At 42.0% G+C, this 23,637-nt stretch overlaps 1 protein-coding gene across 3 annotated transcripts in view; it reads right to left on the bottom strand.

Moving 5' to 3' along the window:
* The window catches only part of pkd1a (polycystic kidney disease 1a), a 70,673-nt gene that overhangs the window by 19,860 nt on the left and 27,176 nt on the right, over positions 1-23,637 (bottom strand). For all 3 annotated transcript variants that reach the window (XM_071503339.1, XM_071503338.1, XM_071503340.1), the window contains 24 exons: positions 22,831-23,039; positions 21,070-21,191; positions 20,804-20,954; positions 19,083-19,345; positions 18,413-18,793; positions 17,541-18,023; positions 17,288-17,419; positions 16,344-16,519; positions 15,610-15,740; positions 12,806-15,438; positions 12,259-12,456; positions 11,869-12,168; positions 11,298-11,743; positions 10,641-10,791; positions 8,444-8,596; positions 6,765-6,905; positions 4,943-5,264; positions 4,543-4,759; positions 2,342-2,501; positions 2,078-2,227; positions 1,797-1,941; positions 908-1,237; positions 658-746; positions 80-392 (listed from right to left, as the gene is read on the bottom strand). In XM_071503339.1, the coding sequence (XP_071359440.1) occupies positions 80-392; positions 658-746; positions 908-1,237; positions 1,797-1,941; positions 2,078-2,227; positions 2,342-2,501; positions 4,543-4,759; positions 4,943-5,264; positions 6,765-6,905; positions 8,444-8,596; positions 10,641-10,791; positions 11,298-11,743; positions 11,869-12,168; positions 12,259-12,456; positions 12,806-15,438; positions 15,610-15,740; positions 16,344-16,519; positions 17,288-17,419; positions 17,541-18,023; positions 18,413-18,793; positions 19,083-19,345; positions 20,804-20,954; positions 21,070-21,191; positions 22,831-23,039 (7,796 nt within the window). The remainder of the gene's footprint in view (positions 1-79; positions 393-657; positions 747-907; positions 1,238-1,796; positions 1,942-2,077; positions 2,228-2,341; positions 2,502-4,542; positions 4,760-4,942; positions 5,265-6,764; positions 6,906-8,443; positions 8,597-10,640; positions 10,792-11,297; positions 11,744-11,868; positions 12,169-12,258; positions 12,457-12,805; positions 15,439-15,609; positions 15,741-16,343; positions 16,520-17,287; positions 17,420-17,540; positions 18,024-18,412; positions 18,794-19,082; positions 19,346-20,803; positions 20,955-21,069; positions 21,192-22,830; positions 23,040-23,637) is intronic.

Genomic DNA, 23,637 nt, shown 5'->3' with positions numbered 1-23,637 from the left:
AATGATATTGTTCAGTTGTTCCTGTCATGTGTTCATCCCCAGTGTATGCAGTATAAATGTGATGAACGTCAGAGCTCACCCTCCAGAGAGGTGAAGTTGAGCTGTACGAACAGCCCTGCCTGTCTGTTAGTATTTCCCATGCTGACCCTGACAATGACGGAGTCACAGTGGCTGATGTTAACGGCTCCAGCTGTGGGCAAACCTCCATTACCAGAACCCTCAACACTGACATCACTGTTGCCATTGTTAACGGCAACAGTGATGGCCAGACTGTCATCCAGCCCTGAGATTGGGATCTGGGTGCCATTTTCAGTACGAAACTCCATGGATGCCACCTCAGTAGAGACGTTGTAGTTTTCCACATAGTTGAAGGGAAAGGGGTTGGACTCCACCTAGGGAGAAAAAGTAGAACCGAGAGAAAATCATAAGAGGAGTTGAAGAGTGGAGAAAATGAGGTCTGATAGAAATTTTGGGTAAAACAGAAAAGGGGAAAAGACAAAACATGAGCACTTCAGGAAAGTTATTTCAGTGTTTTCTGATGAGAGCCTTTAGCAACAGCAGCTTTCATGTTGCCAAGTTTTTTGACAGAGATCCAAAGATATTGAGAATTTTGTACTTGATTGAGTGGTTTCTGTCACGTTGGTTTTCTGATGTTACCTGAAACAGTAGCTGCACGATGCCGTTTCCTGCAGCAGCTCTGACAAGATTATTATTCAAAGCTCGTGGAATGGAGAACCACTCGCACTCTGGAATCAGACAGAGGAGGCAATTAAGAGCAGATTAAACACATTTCAACACAGTCCTGTTTATAATGTCCAACTTTCTATAGATTATAAGTTGATGAACATTTTAAACTACAGAAAGATAACTTTTGTCATAAAATGAGACACTAAGCACTCATCCCCACCTGGACTGTTGTTGTCATGGTAGCAGAGCAGGCTCTGTGGGTCTGCCAGTTTTCCAGTGGCAGCAATCTCAGCTCCTCTCAGAACCAGTGGCTCCTCGTTGAGCACCCGGGCATGCATCAGGATCATCATGAGGACAGAGGACAGGCTGTAAGCCTTCGCTGCCACTCGCAGAGGGTGCGGCTCTAGCGAGGAGGGTGAGGGGTCTAATGGGGGGCCAACCTGCTCCTCACCAGAGGAGGAAGAGGTGGAGACGGGAGAGGGGGAATCCACATAGGCAGCATGAAGGTTCGACTGGGAAGCTGACTGGCTGACCTGATGGATCAGATCACCTGGAGGCAGGGAGAAGATATGACATAAATTTAATAGCTGAGGAAGATAAGATGAGGAAAAGAAGAAATGTGCAGAAAAGTTACAGTTGTGCAGTTTTCTTCATAGTAGTTTGTTTTCTCCAATAAATCTTCCAGTCTTAGAGCATTGATGGTGTGTATATGATGTTAAGGGCTTTTTCAGAAATAGAGTTAGTGTGTCAATCACTGATAGACTGGTTGTAATTAGATGACTGATTCGCATCAACGATCTACTCAAGATTTTCACTTTTTTGTGTTATTTTTTTGGGGCAAGTTTTACAGTAGATCCATGCATCTGTATTTCAGTCTCACACTATATATTATGGCAGCCTCTGCTTCCTTTTATAGACCAGGTGCATGATCCGGTAATAAGCAAAAGCAGTGAGGGGGGCATAGCTCTCAAATGGTCAATAAGCATACACAAATAAATGACTTGTTGATGTTCCTATTTAATGTTACACTACTTTCATTCAGATTTTGAGACCAACACTGTTCTGAAAGATGGAAACTCTCATGGACAACATGCAACTTTCTTTCTTACCCATGATGTTCAGGATGTTGTCAGCTATCTCAGTCGGAGTGACAGTGCCCTGCTTAGTGTCTGTCTGCAAAATCTCCAGCATCGACTCCAGCTTGTTCAGAGTGCTGTTCTGACACTCCTCACAGATGAACTCGTGACTCACCGCCTGGAAAACACGCAGAACTGATCATTTGTTTGCTTTCTTGACTGTTTCCTTCCTTTCTAGCTTTATTCTTTGCCCTTTTCTTTTCCATGCCCTCTATCCTTTCCTTACCACCTCCCTTCCCTATCATATTACGCACCGTGCACTGTGCCAGAGCAGCAGAGGTCTGCTGGATGTCGTTCACAGTGGTCAGGTCCAGAGCCGTCAGAGCTCTGGTAATGTTGCTGCGGACTCTGACTCTGTAACTTCGCTCTGGGAACACCTGCGCTGATACCCTGGTCTGCTCATACTGAAAAACAGTATATACAGGTATAAGTATTTCTTCATGTGTTATAAAGTGATGAATGACTGGATGTATACCGTAGATGCATTAATTGATGGTGGGTGACTAGACCTCTCATACCTCATTTAGGACTGTGATAAGAGCCAGTGATAACTCTCTGACCCTTTGGGAGTCTCCCTGCTCCAGCAGCTTTTTGAGTTTGCTGTCTGTTAGCTCAGACAGCCAATGGGGAAGGCTGCTGTACTCAGGTGGTGGATCTGGTAGCACAACTTCAATGGACCTGGAAACAAACACGAAACCAAAAATGTGCTATTGAATATTGTGTTTCTAACTTAACAATATTGGATGGCAATATCTGTTGGCTGGTCTACCACTTGGTCCAGACTGAATTATCTCAACAAGTGTTGAAATTAACTGTGAACTGTAACTGTAACTGTGAAATTTACAACAAGACGGATTGACACAAATTCTTAGTATGTGGTTCCCAAAGGATGAACCCAAATAACTATGGTGGTCACCTGTCTTTTCTTGTAGTGACACCATGAAGTTCACATTTGTGGTTCGGAGTGAAATGTTTTAAAACATTTATTAAGACAGCATTGATTAAAAGCATGTGCCTGCTGTGAAGTTTGCCTCAGACATTTATGTTCCTCATGAGATGAACTGTAATAACTTTGGTAAGCCTTCTAAAACTAGATTTATAGCCTTGTGCTTATTTGCCTCAACCAACCAGCCAAGTTGCAGGAAATATGGTCACAAATCCCCTTCCTCAGTTAGAGAACTGCCTAATGGCCAGAAGTGTTTTTGCAGAACATTATGATGTCACAACTGACCAATTGGATATGAAATGTGACTTCATCATTTTAACCTATTATGTGGAAAGCCTGACCTATAACCAAAAAAGTGTTTTGCGAGGTCATAGCAATCTTGACCTTTGACCTTTGGCAATCCAAATCTAATCATTTGAAGAAATTCCCTCAAGTTGTTACTGAGATATCTTGTTCACAGTAATGGAACAAAAACATAATGCCATATAAAAAGTTACCAGGGTAAACATGACACCTGCTACACATCAGGATTGCCACTGTGATCATTTTGCCTGTTTTGAAATTAGTATTTAGTTCAAAACACTGCTGAGCCCTAGTTCAACTTCCCTTCCTGAGCTTGATTTCATGACTTTTTTTGGGATCATGTAGAAGATCCTCTTAAAAGCAGAGGAATAAACTTTTTCCAGTGCTGATGGTTTAATAAATTGGGCTTTTTAATCCTTAGAGGTCACTGATGTGCTGGTGGGCTGGTCATGCTCGATTTAAGAGGATGCATTTGAAGAGGATAATGAAGTTGGAATCAATGCCGCTTTCCGCTGAATCACAGTTAGATATATAACAAAAAAAAAAAAACAATCAAATAAAACATAACTTCAGAAATCCTGTAGAATACTTTGCTCCCTCATAGGCCTATTTAGTTGGTTCCAGATAGTGCAACCATACCATAAATAATACTGGAGACTACTCTTGAGCAAATCCTCATAATTTTTTTAAGTTCTAAAAATACCAAATATGTCAGGTTGAATTTTGTGGAAATGTGCAGCTGAATAAATACAGAATATTATAACAGAAAAGTACAGCCATAATTATTTTAAGTGTATTATTTCTTCTGTGTTTTTGGATTTGACAATTTAACTCTTAAAGCTCCAATGAAGAGTAGGAGCAAATTAATACAGAATATAAACAGTATATGATACTGTCTGTCAGTGTGGAATAAAATTAATTTAAAAACCCTAAAGCTACTTGAGGAGAAATGAGGGAAGAACTGTATTATAATAGGTTTTTTTACCTCAGGTTACCAAATCTAATTACTGTAACAAAATTGCTTTAAAATACTTTTTCTGACATATGTGCACAGAAACATTTGACCAGGACCTAACTTTGAGGATGTATAAAATTGTCCAGCTTTTCCTGTCTTTCACAGGAGCTCATAATTATTTGACATCTAAGAGTGGCTAAATTCACTGTTCAACACACTCTGAGCTGAAATGCCCTTGTGTGAGGTACTAAACTAAAGTCGCCAAAGAGCTAAATTTTATTAAGCTCTTCGGTCAAATTTTGGGGCTTTTCTAGTTCTACGGGGGAGTCAGAAGTTAAGAACAAAACAAAAACCTTTGAGATGGCAGGGATTTATCGTACCACTCAGAGAAACTTCAGTAATGTGCAGGTTTGGTGGACTGCAGCAGCTTGGGATGTAAACAAAAAAAAGTCGAAGGTCTGAACCTTTTTTAATTGGCCACATTTCTCTGCCTAACCAAACTAAATAGTAGTTACTTGTTAAGTGCAGTGATGGCAGCTCCCTGGTGGTCCTCCACTGTGATGGACACAGCTACACGGTGTCGGGCTGAGCTGAAGCCTGGGGGCAGGAAGGCCGAGTGCTCCGGACTGCTGCCTTTGTACACACAGAATTCCTCACAGTAGTCCTCTCTGCAGCGCATCACCTGCAGACTGTAGAGCAAGGGAGTCTCTGAGACGCCCAGATCACTGTAACCTGAAGACAAAAAAGGGAAAAAAGCAAAAAGAACAATATAAAAATGGTAAATGGGTGATGAGTAATGGTGCTGTTGGAACTGGACAGATTCAACAAATGTAAAATGCGGAAAAAAAGGCTGAAAATGGAACAGACATATTGTGTCAGGTCTATGAAAGTGAGGTGACAGCTTCCTTCTCCTACCTGAGCAGTTGAAGTGTACCCGGTCCAGCAGTGTGCGTACCCTCCAGCCTTCAGCGTCCCCTTCCCCATACTCCACTCCTGCTTCCCCTCCCCCTCTCAGGTGACATTCTCCACCAGCTGGGGGCATATTGTGATGCAGCATGATGGAGGCGGCACCCTCGCCATCAAGACTACCGTCGGTTACGTGCAGGGTGAAGATGTAAGAGTCTACGTGGCGCAGGACACCCTGCCGCAGCACTAGGTTCATGCCGTCACTTCCTGTGGTGGTGGAGGAGGAGTCCAGGACCAGAGTCTCGTTCTGCAGCGTCATGGCACTCCAGCGCTGAGAGACAAAGAGAGGAAGAGATTCTACTAACAGCAACTTAGACTTGGTAATTTCATCAGAAGCATAAGGCACAATTTGACAACCAAAGATAAGGACAACAGGCAGTGTCAGTTTCCTAACTTTATCAGTGAGACTTGATCAGTGCATTTTTCTTGGTTATGAAAAAGGGGTGTTGGGTTAGGAATGAAAGACACATAATGGGTCCTAAGCAGCTTTAAAGGAATAGTTGAACATTTTGGGAAATACATATATTCACTTTCTTGTTGAGATGAGACTTTGGCTTTTGTTCTGGTTAAACAAACAAGATAAAACATGTTAATAAGCGAGCTTTAGAAGTGCTGGTATGTAGATTTTGTTATCTTCGGACAGAGCTAGGCTAGCTGTTTCCCCCTATTTCCAGTTGTTGTGTTCAGTTCAGCTAATAGCTGCTGGTTGTAGCTTCAAATTTAGCATTCAAATATGAGTGAATTTTCTAAAATAACCTTGCAGCAGTCTCCTGGACATTTAATCTCAATATCAAGCTGTATACAAAGAACTTAGAAGCCACATTCTTTTTTTTATACCTATTAAATCACATGCAATTATGTGTTTCCCAGGGAAAAAAGGTCAGACATATATTATCTTATGAATAATGTTACTCTGTGCTTTTGTGTTGTTGCAATTACATTATTGTAGTATATTATTCTCCTCAGTTAATGACCTATAACTCATCTGAAGATGGTTCATAATGCTGCAGTTGACTTCTCTCCATTGGCTGCCAGCAGAGTTTAGGATTAATATAAGATGTTTGTTATAACCATAATCAGTCTATATGTCCATATTGTGACTTAATGCTTCACAGGTTGGCTAACCAGAGTCTGCCGGATGTTTGCATCCATACAGGCTTTACATGAATTAAAGAGGGTGAAACCTTTTCTGGAAACTGGACTTGTTTCCAGCTGCTGCTGTTCTTTGACTTCTCTGATGAAATATATGTATGTGAGAACTACATGTAGTCAGACAAAAGTCTGAGCACTTTCCTACTAAGTGGTCTCAGACTTATGGACCCCACTCGGTACAAAGAGAGCCAAAGTACAGATGATCCCTGAGTAGTATGGAAATGAAAGTACAGTGAAATTAGTGACCTTGGCTGGAGTACAGCTGAGCACAGTCAGCTGGTATGTGCAAACCAGTGACTCAACAAGTGTTTTGTCTTTCAAATTGTTTCCCTGTGTTAGTCAGGACATAACATATTCTCTCTGGCTCCACTTGTACCATGACCTCATTCTCACACCCACACACTGCCTGCATCACAAGTCCCAGGGAAAGTCTGAAGAAAGGAGGCAGGAGGAGAAGAGGTGGAGCAAGAGGAGGAGAGGGAAGAAAATGATCTGGAAATGTTGACTTCACTGTCACTTCTGTGGTGCAGTGACCTCATTTTGCTGAGACACAGAGTCAGATTTAGTTGGGTTGTGTGCTTGTGTCCTTGTGTGTGTGTGTGTGTGTGTGTGTCTTTACCCCACGGTGAAAGCCCTGACAGTTGGTGCAGGTCCCTCTGAGGTAGACATACGAGTTCTGGCTGACCTCATAGATGGACTGGGCCTTACACGACACACACTCCAGATACACCATGGGAATGTGACCACTCTGTACAAGCACCTGTCACACACAGACATACATGCAATGTGAAACAATATCACGGGGTACATTCTCTCCCAACAGAAAACTTCTGAAAAAATCTTCCCAACCACCTAAAAACAAACAACAAGCATTCATCTGCTCTATGTTTAATTTCTTATTCACCTTTTCTTTCTTTGTGTCACATGTCATAACCACACACTATGTGTCATGCCTTGATGTGCTTATTTAGACCACATGTGCTTTCCTCTTGTTTGTATATTCTATTCTATTTCTCAGTCTAAGAGCCATTTCATGTTTCCACTGTTATGTTCTGTTTGTTCTTATCTAATAGAGTAAAGGGTCAGTGTGTTTTGCTGGGAGCAGCTTCAGTGCCGAGATGTTGAATTGTTAATCAATTAACCAGAGATGTCAACACAAACATTTTGGAGAATAAATAGATAACAGAGAAATGGAGAAGGCTGGGAACTTGAGATTCTGAGTGTACTTATTTGAAAAAGAGACTGATTATTGTCATTACAGAGTATGATGTGATTGATTTATATTTAATTAATTATTTAATTTAATTATATATTATAGATTTATATTTAAGTAAAAAAAAGTTCTGCAAAACTTTCCAATGAACTTACATCAATCCATGTGGAACCTCTCTACAGATAAGACAGACAAGCAGTATGTGACATTATATGTACATGCTTAATATTTATGAGTGTGTATTTGTAATTAAGCAAAAATATTTAACATTGATAAATGACCACCACATTAATACTGAGACAATAAAACCAATAACAAACATGACTTGACTATATTTTCCACTGTGGTCCACTATAAACTGTTTTTTTCCACACTGTTAAGATTTTCATCCTGCTTGTTGCGAGTCATAGATTACAGAGCCCTTATATGGACAGCAGAGGTTGACCTCCTGCTATTATAGTTATAGTTGCTGAGGGCAAAGAATGAGTGTAAGGCTGATGACAAATCACTTCAAACATGGTAAAAAACACTGCTAACAGTATGATATATGAGCTCCCCTATAATCCTAACCCAAAACTGACAATCATACACAGTATTATTTAAAACAATGGCTGTGACCTTTCTTTACCTAAACTGCAGAAGGTAACAGGCCTTTATTTGAGTCAGGCTTTTATCAGAGGCAGGGCTCCATTTCTCATTCCCTGTCTTTTAAGTATAATTGGTTTATAATCCCTTTAAATGAAAGAGTGACTACCTGTGACCCCTCATCACAGCTTGCATATGATCAAATGATTTTTTACCTTGAAACTGATCAGATGCTTGTTAAAATAATCGTTGGAAGCCTGAAGAGGTAAAACTACCTCATATTTCAGAAGAAAAACCAAAGGCTACAGATGAATCCCTAAAAGTTAATTGAAGTTGTGTAGCAGTACAACATTTTTTTTCCTTCTTTTTAATGCAATTTATTAGTTTGCGAGCCTCCACTTTAGTCTTGTGACCCAGTGGAGGTGCTCTGCCCCCCAGGTTAGAAACCATTGACTTAAGCATGTATGTATTCACATGTGGAGGAGACTGTGTGCACTTACAGTCTGTGTGGTGGACTCAGGTGACATGCCGTCTTTGTTGATGGTCAGTTTGAAAGTGTATTCAACACCTGCCTCCAGCTCAGAACCGGAAATTCCCAGCACTGGCCCACTGGAGCCCAGGCCAAAGTTCAGACTGGAGCAGTGCTCTGGACCCTGCAAGCAGAAATTGGGAGGAAGAAGTTAATTGTAGCAGATACTTGTAGAAATGCAAAATTAGACTAAATGAGACTTAATCTGGTTATATTAATATTGCTATAACTTCATTGTTATCTCAACATTGATACTGATGCAAGAAAAAGGCCTTCATGTGGCTATAATTGAATTTTACTTTGGTACTACTAGGTTCTTATTTGTCATTTCAAAGTCAGTCAATTTTTTTTTTTTTATTAAATAAAATTTAAAAAAAAAATTGTCTCAATTTTTTTAAATTAACTATGAGAACACTGCTTAAGTAGGTTTTCTAATTGATGCTGCTCAAGTTATGACAATTTATTTATCTAATGTATATTACTCATAATTTGTGAATTAACGAAGCAAAAATGTGCTTTGCAAATGTCTGCTATGAACTATGAATCACCATCTTAGAGTCATTTGGATGTTCATGGACAGTGGATGCTGAGAAATGCAATTTTTAAGTTCTCAAAAATGGTACATGGTACAAGACAAATGTTTATTTCGCCTGCACAAATATGCACAAAAACGGTTTTATTAATATCCTGATCAGATGATGCCAAATTCAAAAACATCTAAACATATGAAGGTGGTGAGTAATACACTAAAAACTGTCACAATATTGGATTTTGTTGGCACTGCCCAACTCTCCTTCAGAGAAAAACCTTTTGTAACAGTGAATATTAATATTTTTTTCTTTTTTTTACTTTCTCTATTGTGTTCATAATTGTATTTGCGTCCAAGGTCAGGAGAGTGTAGGACATTTGTGATTGACTGTGTTTTTGACAGTGTTTCTGTCTGCTCCTTTTCTTAATCTCTTCAACTTCAACTTTCCTTCAACCAGAATGCAACCTTGTGACCTTCAACACATCTCAATATGTTTTATTTATTAGCAGTTCTGTGTATCAGCAGTGTTGCACAGCTGTGTGAATGTAATGTGTGCATGTTGTTTATCTGTAAGTGTGTAATTGTCAGGGTGGAAAGCAAAGCACCAGCTGTGGAATGCTGAGTTTATCTCAGTTACATAACCCTTTAAATGCCTGTCCGCTTAGATGTACAGCACACAAACACACACACACACACACACACACACACACTCACACACACACACACACACAGATACACACACGAAAATATCTTTTTGGACACACCCATCCCATTGCAATTTATATTGTGGTCTTTTGCTCTTTTGGTGCACAGGCAGAATGTGTTCCCAACACACACACACACACACACACACACACACACACACACACACACACACACACACACACACACAGCATACACTCAAACATTAAAGAGGCACACTCACAAACTGTGCTGAACCGAATTCTCCTCACATCAATGCTGCCAAGCCTTTCTGAAGTTACAGTACTCAGTCAGGACCAGATGACCATTACGTAATTTTTCCACAATCTCCTTTGCAGAATCAACTCCAAACTCTGTCTTATGAATTCATCATTAAAAAGTTTCAAAGTGGAGTTTAGTTTGACAATTCAACACTCTTTTATTTCTATTAGACTCAAGCCAAATATTGAGGAAACAGTGAGAGACAGAGAGACAATCCTGTCTAACCACAGGAGCAAAAGCAGAAAAGCACAGGACTCTGTTGAACTCTACTTCTCCTGTACTTTTAGACCTCTAAAAACACCACTTGTTCATTCACTTCTCAGTAATCTGCTCAGAATCTACAAGTAATCTGAAGTAGTAACTCATATATAGCTTATAATATAGTGTATAATATGTAGCTATATTTTATTGTAATACTTGGTTCTTTTTAGAGACTCGATAATAGCATGCTCTTCAACAAGTTATACAAACCTCTCAAAACAGAATGAAACAAACCACACTCCTGGTGAGAGCTTGAATATACAATTCAGAATGTAGTGTGAATGGAAAGTTGTTAGAAAGTCAGAAAGTCCTTGTTGCTTGTGAGAACAACAAAAAACTGCTAATTCAACAAAAAAAAAAACTATTTCTCAGTTACAATGTGTGAAAACATCTTTTGTTTCTTGCTTGTGCATACCTTTGAGGTACTTTGACACTCCCAGTGGTAGTGGAGTAGTGACTGGCTGTCTGGGTCCAAGTTGGGGTCGTAGGACTGCTCCGCACTGAGCTGCAGGTCCTGAGTCCTTGACCATACCCTGTAGGTGCCCCCTTCTATAATTGGCATCAGCCTGACAAGGAAAAGAAGTTAAAATGAACATTTAGTGGTGCAAATTTTCGAAATCAACCTTTTAAACCCCATTCATTCTTAACACAGTTAACCAGGAGTTATGCTTCTGCAGACATAAATGTAAACATCTTTGCAAACATGTGCTGCACGACACAATGTATGTTGGGAGTGAAGTTATAGAATTTACCCACATTTTGCCAAAAAACATTTAATGAGGGAAAAACATTTAGGGATACATAGAAGGTAGGCACCAACACCAGAGGGGTTGTGGTTTGGGAAGTTTCTGTGGATGTTTTGAAACTAGGTCACTGTTAGAAACCATTGTAAGTGGCATGAATTCAAAGTGACTGTCAATTTTAATATAGATTATTATTATTATTATTATTATTAGTAGTAGTAGTAGTAGTAGTAGTGGTAGTATTAATTATTTACCCATAACCATAAATAAAGGGGTGAAAGTATGTAATTAACACCTCTACAGGGAAAATGTTGTGTTTCTCTACTGACCTGGCAGCCATGACACTCAGCTGCAGACAGACAGCCTTCCTTAGCGGCACGCCTTCATATGACAGAGAAAACACCAAGCTGTAGTTTCCTGTTGCCAGAGCCATCTTAGGCAATGACAGCTGCAGCCGCCGCACATCCACCTCCATTGAAAGGTGAATTACTGGGACAGGCAAAGACTGAGAGGACTGAGTCACCGCTCCAGGGGGAATCTGGCCATCTTTGTCATTTTCACAGGAGGGTGTTGAGAGTATCTGCCAGAGGTATTGAGCTCCATAGCGTACACAGCCTTTCAGATCCACACTGGCTTCCACCAAAGTGGGTTGGGATCGCCAGATGGCAAGGCGGGGGGCTTGAACCACCTGCACCTCTGGCTCCTCACACTCTAATACACTGATGTTTACCTCCACCTGGGCCAACACCCAGCTCACCAGGTTACTGCAGTTCACCTAGCAGGGTGAAAAACATACTGGTGAAATCACAAAACCGGAGAGCTTTCACATACAGCATCTGTCAAATTAATTTATCTCACGTCAGATAATGGATCTACATGGAGTAATTCAAAGAAACATACTTGGACCTGGTAGTGTCCTGGGAGTCTGTACTTATAACCCACAGTTGTGGTATTGGTGTGAACTGGAGTAGAACCATCACCAAAGTCCCACAAACACTCCACAGCGTTAGACCTGGGTGTGACAGAGGTCATTAGGGTTATCGTCTTGTTGATGAAAGTGTCCTGAGGCGCTGCATACAGGACGGCAGTCGTCAGCGGGTTCTGCACTAGGATGAGCTTGGTGACGTTCTGAGCATCCATGGCGTTGAAGCCCCTCACGTAGATGGTCAATAAACCTGCCTCTTCTGGCGTGTATGACACCTGGGGATAGGCGATTCATTGAGATACATCACCACTTGTGCACTTTAACAATATAACATAATTATAATATTGATATTTAAGTGAGCTGACCTCATTGCCGATATGTGATGTCTTATGGAGGTGGTGCAGATCAAAAGTCCACAAAAAACTAACAGGTTTTCCCGTCACGATGCTAGCCACAAACAGTTTCTTCACACCGACGGGGATTGCGGTGCAGCTTCCCAAGATGGAGAGTCCACGCACCGGCTCCATCACCTCAACCTGGAGGTGCCGCCTCTTGAAACTCACCTGGATTGTCACATTGCAGCACATAAAGAGAAGTGATAAGTATTAGTTTGACTATATTATCTGTATCTTGTTCACATCTTGATAGCAAGCCTAACGTGTTAATATGCAGACTGTGTGGAAAGTGGAAAAGTGGAAAAAAATGTATTCACTGGTAAATGCTACCCGAGCTGTACATGTTATAATTTAAAAATGTGGCAACACAAATGGTAATGAGGAGGAATTTTATGTGATAGTCTTGTTTGTAAAGGCTGTGTTTAAAATGTTTCGTTGATCCTCTAGTGAAAAAATCAGCCAAAGCATCAATATTACATTTTCTTATAATGTATGTTAACATCTCCGTTCACTTTACCTGGTTGTGAGCAGTGAGATTCACCATGTAGGTATCCACTCTATCGAATACGTGCTCATAAGTTTGGTTGGGTTGAGGGGTGACAGTGGCATCTCCACTGATGCTGAGGATAAGACGAACGTCAGAGCCCGCTGCCATGGAAATGGTGAACACCACCTTCTCACCAACTCCTGCAATCTTTTTACTTGCCCTCAGCTCCAACCCCTGAATCTTGTCCTGAACGAAGAACTCCCTTGAGACCACTTGCCCACTGACATCATTGGTGGCATTCAGAGTAACTACGGCTGTCTTTGGCTCATGAAAAATCAGTGACGTTTTCCTTCCCAAGTCTGTTCTTCCTTCTAACAGCCACGTCCACATCACGTTGGTTCCTGTCAGTACCTCTCCCTGGAGTGAGACGGTGACGCCTGTTGCTACGTAACTTACGTAACTCTGTTCTGTCACATTGGTAGCTGTGAACCTTAGTCCAGAAATGACTTCCTGGACACTGAAAATCTCTGACACAATCTCTGAGCTAACTTTATTGAAGACCTCTACGGTAACTCTTTTTTGGCCAGGAGTGATGAAGGTGTGGGTGTTCCAGGGCTTGTTCCACGGCAGAGGATCCCCATTCACAGACCAGCGGTACTGCAGGTCCGAGCCCTCCATAGCTGAGACTGTCAGGTTAGTTGGAGCATTGACTGCAACTGGGTTTTTGCTGATCTGCAGGTACACCCCTCTGGCTGGTTCCAGGAAGTGGATGGTTCTGTTGACAGACAGCTGGCCCAGGAGGTTGGCAGCCCAGAGGAAGATGTCAAGTGGACCTGGCGTAGAGAAATTCACCTCCACACTCTTTCCACTAATGTTGAAGCTTGAGCTGACTGGGTCTAGCTCTCTGATGAGGTTCCAAGTAAATGTCATGTTGGTTCCTTCCTTCAACCCTGCTTGAAGGTGGAGAACACGGTTTGTAGCAAAGCAACAACTGTCCGGTCCCGTTCCTCCACCTCCTCCACTGTCATTGTCTGCTAAAATCTGCAGTCCCTCCAGCTCACGTTGAACAAACAGGAAGATACTCGCTTGTGCCGTTCCTACGTCATTCTCTGCTGTAACAATGATGTTGAAAGTGCCAACAGAGCGGAAGGTGTAGAACATGGTGTGGGTCCCTGGTATTGAAGTGCATCGGTCACACAAGATCCAGGAGAACCGGACGCCATCTCCTTCCTCCATCTGGGCCTCAAAGTGAACCGAAGCATTAAGAGGGACATTTATCAAGCTGGCGTTGACGGTCAACCCACGGACTGGTGCAAGCACAGCAACAGGTAAAGTAGTGTGATTTCTGCTAACTGTGTTGGTTGCTGTCAGTGTGATATTGTAGTTTCCTGAGATATTGTAGGTGTGGGGCATATTCTGGCCTGTGAGCACATTTCCGTCTCCAAAGTTCCAGGTGTAAGTGACATTGGAGGCCAAGGAAGAAGCTGTGAAAGCATATGGTGCTTTAAGCATCAGGTTGTTGTACTTGGTGCCATTATGTTGAATAACAATGGGTCCAACTGGCATCAGAACCTCAATCACAACACTGGTATTACTGGTGGAGATGTTATTGAAGACAGTGACCGTCACCATGTAATGACCTGGGCTTTTATATACTGTCACCATATTCCCAGAACCTTGGATGAGTGCAAGGTCATCTTCTCTGCCAAAGTCCCACTGATAACTGTAGTTAAACTCTGGCTCAGCTCTGACCTGGAACCGGATCTCTTCTCCAACAGCGTAGTTTGATTTCTCAAGGGTAAGGCTGATGTTGGTCAAAGCTGGCTGCACACACACCCAGTTGAAGAAGTTGGCCTTGGTGGCCCTGTTGACCCCACTGGAAAGAAGCAGGGAGAGGTGGTAGTTCCCACTTGTTGAGTAGGTGTGTGAGACTCTGGGGTTGCCAAGGTGTGTCTTGTTGGGGCTTCCATCCCCAAAGCACCATTCATAAAGATGAGCCGATTCGTTACCAGAAACCCAGGCTTGAAAGTTGACAGGGGTCTGCTCTTGGACACACCCAGATGGCTCCATCCTTATAACTTGGAAGACAAACACCTGCACTGGTAGGGTTATCCAACCAAAGCTCACAGCATTTGCGGCAGTCACGTTCACTGTGTAGTTTCCATCTTTGACGTAGCTGTGTGACACATTAGGTTCAGATGTGGAGTAGATAGTGCCGTCACCCATGGAGAATGTCCATGTGATGTTATTACCTGAAGCAAGGCGTGCCCACACTCTAGTGGGACTGTGAAGCTCTGTAGGAGAGGAGCTTTCAGCTATTAGATGTTCAATCTCGTCATATACAAACATCTCCGCACAAGCATTTGTAGAACTGATGGTGTTGTTTACCGATACACAGACATTAAAGACGCCACTGTGTGCATAGGCGTGTGCCACACGGCGGCCTTGCAGTGGGACTGAACCATCTCCAAAGTGCCAGTCATAGTGAATTCCATAGGGTGAGGGCAGAGGGTGAGCCTCAAAATCAGCTGATTTGCCAGCAAGGAGCAGTCGCGGCTCTGTTTGTATATCAACACGAGTAAGGATGCTGTAGACGCTCATGTTGATGCTCTGACTGATGTTGTCATAACGATTAGACACTGACACCAGTGCGGTGTATATTCCTGTACAGAGAGAGAGCAAGAAAAAGGAGGTAAAATTATCTATAAGCAATTATCTAAAATAGTCTTAAAAACTTTTAACCTTACGTAAAATGAAGCAAAGTGAAACTAAACTGGCAGCTGCTCCATTATTCATTGCTACTACTGCTTACAGGGAGATGGGTGAGGGGTTACCTGGCTGAGAGTAGATATAGGTGACATTGTTGCTTAGGAGGACCTGGTTGGGAGAGTCTGGGCAAAGGAGGGCGGGGTCATAGGGAGGCTTATATTCAAACTCCTTATATCCCCCGTCACCAAAAGACCATCTGCAGCACAAAGACAATGTAAAACCATTAATAGAGGTCAGAGAAATACATGGAGCTTAGATGAATAGATTTACTAATAACCATTTCCACCCACACACACACACAGTCTCTAGCTGGAAAGTGGGAATCTTCTTTGACGAGGCAATAGAGGGTTTGGACATGGAGAAGTGGAAACTCAAAACTCAGGAAGCCTCTCTGGACCAAGAATGGTGAGAGTGGAGGGAAACTAAGTGAAAGAGTGCACCACAGTTGGGAGGGTGGGAATGTGAAAGAGGGAGGGAGAGAAAAGAGCAAAAGAGAAAGAGTGGAGGAAAAAGAAAAAAAAGTACAGGGGAAACAGCCGAGCAGAAGGGAAAATTCTTGTCAGCAATCTGCTCTAACCACACAGTTATAAATCCAAGGCTCTGCGTGGTATGACTGCTGCTGTACTATTATGGTGCACGGGAAGATGAAAACAGAAAAAAGAGCAAAGGGAAAGAAAGAGAGAAACAGATAGAGGACAAGAAATACGCAGCCAAACAAAAACAGATGCAGTGCTTGTCTATAGCTGCCTTAAAAATAATCTATCTATCTACGATTCTGTCCATCCCCCTCTGTTCATACCGGACGGTGGCAGCCACAGACATGTCCACGAGCACAGAAGTGGTGAGAGTCTGAGTGGAGCCCTGAGGGACCACATCTGGCACACCCTTCACTGTGAGGTTGGCCATGGGCTGCAGGCGGTCCACTGTCACGTTGAAATGCTCTGTGAGGGAGCTCACATGGTTCATGGCCGTCACCTGGAGGAGATGACAAACAACCAGTAAGACGGCTGAAGGCAGTGGGTAAAACTTGTCAGTGCTGTGTCACTATGTCAGCCATAAATGTGGCACAATACTATGAGGTGCAATCATAATACAGTATTTCCACTCCAATCTCTTTAGATATTGGATTGTTGGTCAGACAATTGTTGGTCAGGGCTCTGGGAACCTGTAAAGGGCACTTTTCACAGTTTTCTGACATTTATTGACCCACAGTTATTTGACAATAATCAGCAGATTGCATAATTGATACAGGATGGGCTTCAAGAACATCAAAATGCTAATAACTTTTCAGATTTTACAGCAGTTCAGGGAGTGTTACTGTATTGTACAACTACAAAATCATATATTCAGGCTTGCATGTGCAATTTTCAGATGTAATTAACAGAGAATGTAATCAAATCTCACGTTTTAACACATTTACAGATTCTTCATGTTCTTCATTTTCCATGTGTTAACTGAGTGACACTGTTTGTGAAACTGTCTGATTATTGATGGAAAACGTCCAAGTTGAATAAAAAGCTGCAAAGTCACAGCTGAAATTGTTTAATATGCGCACATTTTAAGACCGTTTGTCTGTCTTTGTGGATGTCCCATTAAAAAGCTGGATATCAAAAACAAACCTGTCACATATAAACTTAATCAAAACAATTAATATTCCTACTTGTATGCACGCAACTGGGAAGACAGTTTAGCAGTATGACAGCAATTTGACTTATGTTGAATTCACAGTTGACATAGACGCACTGTGAGCTTGTAGACGGCAGCGTGCTGGTAGATGACGTTGAGAACAGTGTTGTAATAGGTGAAGTAGGGCTTGTCATCCACTGTCCATTTAAATGTGGGACTGGAACCTTCAAGCACTGATGCTGTGTAGCTCTAAAACAAATAAACATACATACTTAGATATAAAGACATGATCGAAAAAGACATATCAATATCATATATGAACTCTTAATACAATAACCTAACACCAAGTAAATATACTTCAAGCACTCACCACAACTGACTCCATCAGCACCCTGTGTGTAGGGTGTGGCTGCACCACCAGACCTCTGAGGGGCTCTTCCAGCTGGACGACCATAATTAGGCTGGCCTCTGTTACGTTGTTGTGGGCCTCCAGCTCCACCTGCACTGGACTCCTCTGCTCCTCGACTCCCAGGTTCAGATCCAACACTGCATACAGGCTGGGCTCGGTGGCCCTGACCCCAGACCCTGTGCTCAGCCCGGGCCGACAGAGAACTAGGCTGGAGGAAAACTCTGATGGACATTCTGGCTGGAAGGTCACACTGTGATTGCTACCCCGCCAAGAAGCCTTTGTTTCGTAGCTAGACTGGACACGGAGCAGCAGGCGGGTATCGTTGGGTTGGAGGTAGAGGGTGCCATTCCGGGGAAGAGGGTGGAGGATTGTCAAGCCCAGAGGGGGCACCACTCGCAGTGGGCATGATGCTGAGGCTGGGTATGATGGCTCAGCAGAAGTCACCTGAAATTTGACCAAAATTAAATTTTGATTTTGTCTCAGTTATTAGGTAAATACAACAGTATTTACAGGAATACTGGAAAATAATTATACAGACACTTAATGGGTGTTGATTGATTAGCATGCAGTGACACTGAAAACACATGCAAAAATATTGGTAATATTTATCTCTAAATTATATTAATCTCTATAAACAGATTTAAACATAAGATCCTATTACATGTAATTTCATCTCTAGCAAAATGTTAAATGCAAAGTTAATTGCTTTATCTAACATTAGAGTGTCGAGAAAACACAATCCTTACAGAAAAAACTATACAGTATATGTTTTACACTCTTATGTGACCTGCCAGATGCATGCTGCGATATGACATACTGCTTTGATGTCTTACCAGCAGGCTGTAGAGCCCGGGCTGGGGTAAACCAGCAGACAGCTGTGCTCCCTGCAGCTGGGTCTCACTGTGTCCCACATAGAGCACTCTCACTGGGCAGACTGCTTCCTCCAGCCACCCTCCCTCGCCATCCTGCACCAGCACGTCCACGTCAAGCTCCGGGTCAGGCAGAGGGTCAGTGTCAGGGTCAGCCAAGCTATCTGTTGACTGTCTGGTGTTGTTGATCCAAATCCACTCTGACTGGTTGAGGGCTAAAACAGGTTGTCGCCATAGTGAGTGAGGAGAGGACTGACAGCGGAGTAGGGAGGCAGGGCCAGCATCATGCTGCAGGGCAATGACATCACCACGGGAAACTAGAAGGTCCTCCAGTTGCTCTTGTACCTGGAAGAAAAGTCAGGTAGATTAAAGTAAAATTGCATACTACAACTTTTTCTGCAAAAAAGGAGTATCTACTTTACTGAATCAAAGCTTTTAGTGTTGCAGTGAAATGGCAGGCCTTGCACAACAGCTGCAATCCCTTAACTGTTTATCCTATCTGGCTGTAAACACCCTCAAACTAAAGCTGGCAGTCATCAGCTATTTCTTCTGGGCTCTCTGTATTTCCAAAGCAAAAACACTAAAAACTCTGTCCCTGTTGAACAAATGTGAAAGCAAAAGTAAATCCTCTCACCACTACATGTGCAGCTGGTCCTGCAGGTAGAGTGAAGACCACCTCATTTTGTAGGGTGTAACGGGGCCTCAGGGCCCCAGGGGGCAGGCGGTGAGCATGGGTGCAGTTAGGACAGGATGATGGCTGGCAGGGACTAGAGAGGGCCAGGCAGCGTAGCTGGAAGGGACACCACTGCTCTAATCGTGGGCAAGAGGGTGGATCACCAGTCCGAGTGTCATTTGGGACACAAACAGCCACTGGAGCGCACAGCGGACCCCCACAACCTGAGACACAAGATGCATTTTGTTGTAATCATTCATTTTTTATTGAGATGAAAACAAAGGAACAAAGGAAAGCAGAACAAAAGAATACAACTTTTCTTATTCTCTTTACTCTCTGTTTCTCATTATGCAACAAAATGGCCCTGAATGTCATATTATAATTACTGGATTATTACTGATGTATCACCGTGTAGCAGCATTTTAATATTATATTTAGTGGAAGTGGAGCTAATTATATCTCCACCTATTTAATATGTAGATAACTATTACTATTTAATATGTAGATAACTATTTTATACACTTTTGGCTAGTTTAATCTAGAAAATTGTTTCATGTGTTTTGTATGTAAAAGTTACTATAGCTGTTAAATAATTGTAGTGGAGTAAAAAGCCCAACACTTACCCAATACAATACACTCTGAAATCTACTGGAGTAAAAGTATAAATGTATTTTTCTTTCCACCACCTGATGTAGTCTATACATATATGCTTATTCCTTACTTTTCCTGTTTAATAGTAATAGCTATATTGTGAACAAAAATGAGGCAAATTTGATCAAAACACACGGATACTTCCAGGAAAAGTACAAAAACACTTGACAAACAAATACAAACAAACAAATCTGAATCTGAAGCTAATGTGTCAATGTGGCCACTTAACATCTAACAAGCATAATGGTGTAAAAATGCAGATAAAAGCTATGAATTACTGGATCAATGAGTGAAATTAAACCTCTTCAAAACAATGCAAACGCAATGGGAGTCTGAAAGATTTGACTGTCTGTGTTGTGTATGTTTGTAGTGGGAACATAATTAGTGTGCTGGGCTGATATCCATCTCCAAGTGGGGTAGGGCAAACTTGCTTTCTGTGTAATTAATAATCCAGTTGCATTATCTCATTATCTTCATTGTCTCCTGCTGCAAAGTTTTACAGAAAACATGCTTCCAGATCTTAAAGAAGCCACCCGTGTCTCTGTGGATTTCTGTTTCTCACATCTTTCATGTGCATCCGCTCTTTGCTCCTTTTTGTTGCACATCTTTGCTGCTATGTCTCAGTGGAGATGCACAAAAAAAAAACCAGAAAGCATCTCAATCTTTTGTGCCATGTGCCACGCAGTGTTGCAGTGATGTGTGAAGTATCTGGATGAGGGAAGGAGCTCAGAAGGGAGGTGACCTTGATTAGTCTTGTTTTCCTTCTCCTGTTTTGCCCTGCTTTCCATTCAAAACTCTTCTTTCATGTTCAACATGTTTCATGTTCACCTACCTAACGACTTTAGACAAGGTTGGTCAGTGTGTGTGTGTGTGTGTGGGGATGTTTTTGTCTGACTGGAGATGTGGGTGCAGGTGGCATATATACGGTTTTTAACACCTGATACTCACCAGAAATGTGCAGATTTTTTTTTTAGTGCAAGTGTGTGTGAGAGTGTGTGAGAGTGTGTTTCTGTGCTTTTTGTGTGACTCACTGGGTAGCAACAGGTGCAGGCCGGGATAATGGCAGTGAGGCCTGTAGGTTTGGAATCGGACTTGGATTTGTGAGCTGAATTCCTGAGTGACAAACTCAAGGGAGGACAGACGACCTGCCTGAACAAAGCTCAGAGCTGGGAACAACAGCGTCTGAGTCAAGAAAAAAATCGAGGAAAATTGAGAAAAACAGATAAAAAGTTTGACAAAAGAAGTTTTGAGGAGGACAATACAATGCTTAAATAAACAAGCTCAGATTCCTCCTCACCTCTATGCCACTGCTGGGAGGTTGTGGAACAGAGAGCACAGCAGCTGGGGCACGATGTAGAGGATTATGCGAGGTAAACACAGCCAGTCCCACCATGTATATCCCTGCATCTGGAACACGAACTGTAGTGGCAGAAACAGAATTAACTCAAGGTGACAAAAGAGGAGGATTGAGGGATTTAAAAAGAAGAGAGAGAAAAAAGGCAGTGGAGGCAATTTATAAAAAATGATGGAGCAACTGCAGTCGATACAGAGAGAGACAAGAAGTGAGAGAGAACAAACCTCTGAAGAAACAAGCCAAACAAAACTAAAGGAAGAACGCTTCACCAGAGCTAGAATGTATCTGCTCATTGCAGACTGACACAAACGCAGAGACAGAATCAAAGATGACCAAAGAACTGCAACTAGACCATCAGGCAGACACACACACACACACACACACACACACACACACACACACACACACACACACACACACACAGAAACTACAACCTGCCACACATCTACACTGAATTTCACACTGTCACATTTAATTCCTGTTCAGCTTTGAAGGCACTTTTAGACTGCGCTGGTTTTTCTGACGACTGCTGTGCATATTTTTAGAGAAATCCAGCCTCATCAAGGCGCTTCCTATGGAGCAGACTAATGTCGTCAGTCCAGTTCAGCTTCTGCTTGAGCACCGTCAGCACCAAGTGAAGTGTTACACCAAATGTTGTTTCAAGTTAACTGCAGAACATGTTCTATTCCACGATGATAACAAAGTCAGCAGGCTTTTGATTTACTGGCTCTGCAGTGGAAGCAATATCGAATCTAACACTGTTGGTCAACAATCATGTTACTTTGCCTGTATCCAGCAATACTTATCCAAAATGAGACTGCTCCCATGTCTTAATGTGTTTAACACAGACTCATCAACATTGTGTTATCCACTTAACATCTAGATGTAGTAGACACTTATTTTGTGTTTGGACATTCAAAACGGCAATTTTGCTCCGGCAGTCAAATGTGATTTTCACTTTTAGACAAAAAATATAAATTTCCAGCTGGCACATATAAATACTAGAACAAAGACTGAGACAAAAAAGCAAAAAAAATTTTCTGCAGTTTTTTTTTGTATGTCCCATGGAAATTTTAATATATGTAGTGTTTTATTCTTTGACAATTCTGTATATTTATACAGATAGAAGTGATGAAAATTTGAAATACTTACAATTATGTTTGTGGCCTTTGGGGAGAAAAAATATTACATTTTCTATGTGGAATTGTTTCCATTCCTCCTTGCAGATCTAGTCTGAAGATGCAGCCCTATTCCATCACAGAGGCAAATTTGTATCAGAATTATTAAAACATGGGAATGCTTTGCCACATTATTCTGATGTAATTATAGTGCTGGAAACGATGGAGGGCCATCTCTGGATGCGTCTTATACAAGGAGCAATTTGTATCAATGCCAAATGTGCTCCAATTATAAATTGTGCTTCAGGGAGCCAGTCTTGTGCTTGTGATTAGTTATAAAAGAGGTTGTTTGTTTTTTGTTTCTATGCTTGTTTGTGCCAGTTAATTTACATAGAACTGATAGTGAAGAAGGCTGAAATTCTCAGGTCTTCGCCCCAAACTGAGGGATTTAAGGAAACCAGCATGTGCACTGTATCTATGCCTCAGTTTTCATTTTCTTCCCCCTGATTATGGGTTTCTAGGTATTTGAACTGCTTTATATTTTTGGTGTGCACGTAGCAGTGTGTCTGTGTGAATGTGTGAATACCTTGAGGCCTGTACTGGCAGACATAGGCACGTTTGGCACTGCATGGATGTGGACTGGTCTGGCCACGCTGATCAAGGGACATGCACGCGTTTCCACGGGAGATCGATGGTAGCAGAACCTCCTCTCTCTCCTGTGCTTCTGAGCCGTTCACCCAGTGCAGCTTGCCTGAAGAGCTGAAGAGCTGACGACCCAGCCACACACCTCGCTCCCTGCGGCAGGAATGAACAGGCAACACAGATTAACACAGCAACTGCTTGACATTTTGCTTTGTGGCTGCTGACAGCTGGAAAATCGGCTCCTTCACTTGAAAGGAACACGGAAACACAGAAAGACACACATGCAAACACTACCAATGTAAGAAAAGAAAAATTCCCCATGAAATTATCTAAGAACATACAAGCAATTCAATGATAAATAATAATAATAATACTAATGACAAAAACATCTTGCCATGCATATCCTTATGAATATGATTGTACTGTCAGACAAGGATAACACAAACCTCCTCACAAAACATCCAGACTTGAACGATTTCTGCAATCATTTGAATTGGATCTCAATAAGTGACATTGAAGTTAGTGAATTATGTGCCAGCTTGCCTTCAACAATCAATGATTGCAGGGAAGACAGAGCATGAAAATGGGTTGTGATTGAAACCCAATGGGATGTCACAGAGGCAATGTCAGATATTTCAAATGTCCCTGTGATTATGACAGATTGGATTCTCACTCCATGAGTCTACTAATGGAGTGCCCCCCAGCCCCACCCCGCTGTTTCTTTCTGTCATAAGCTGTTAACTGAAAACAG

Source organism: Trachinotus anak, unplaced genomic scaffold, assembly GCF_046630095.1.
Source record: "Trachinotus anak isolate AG129_WGS33_773 ecotype Australia unplaced genomic scaffold, CSIRO_AGI_Tana_v1 ptg000019l, whole genome shotgun sequence".
NCBI lineage: Eukaryota > Metazoa > Chordata > Actinopteri > Carangiformes > Carangidae > Trachinotus > Trachinotus anak.
Note: the sequence above shows the minus strand (reverse complement) of the source record. Positions and strands in the feature narration are given on the sequence as shown.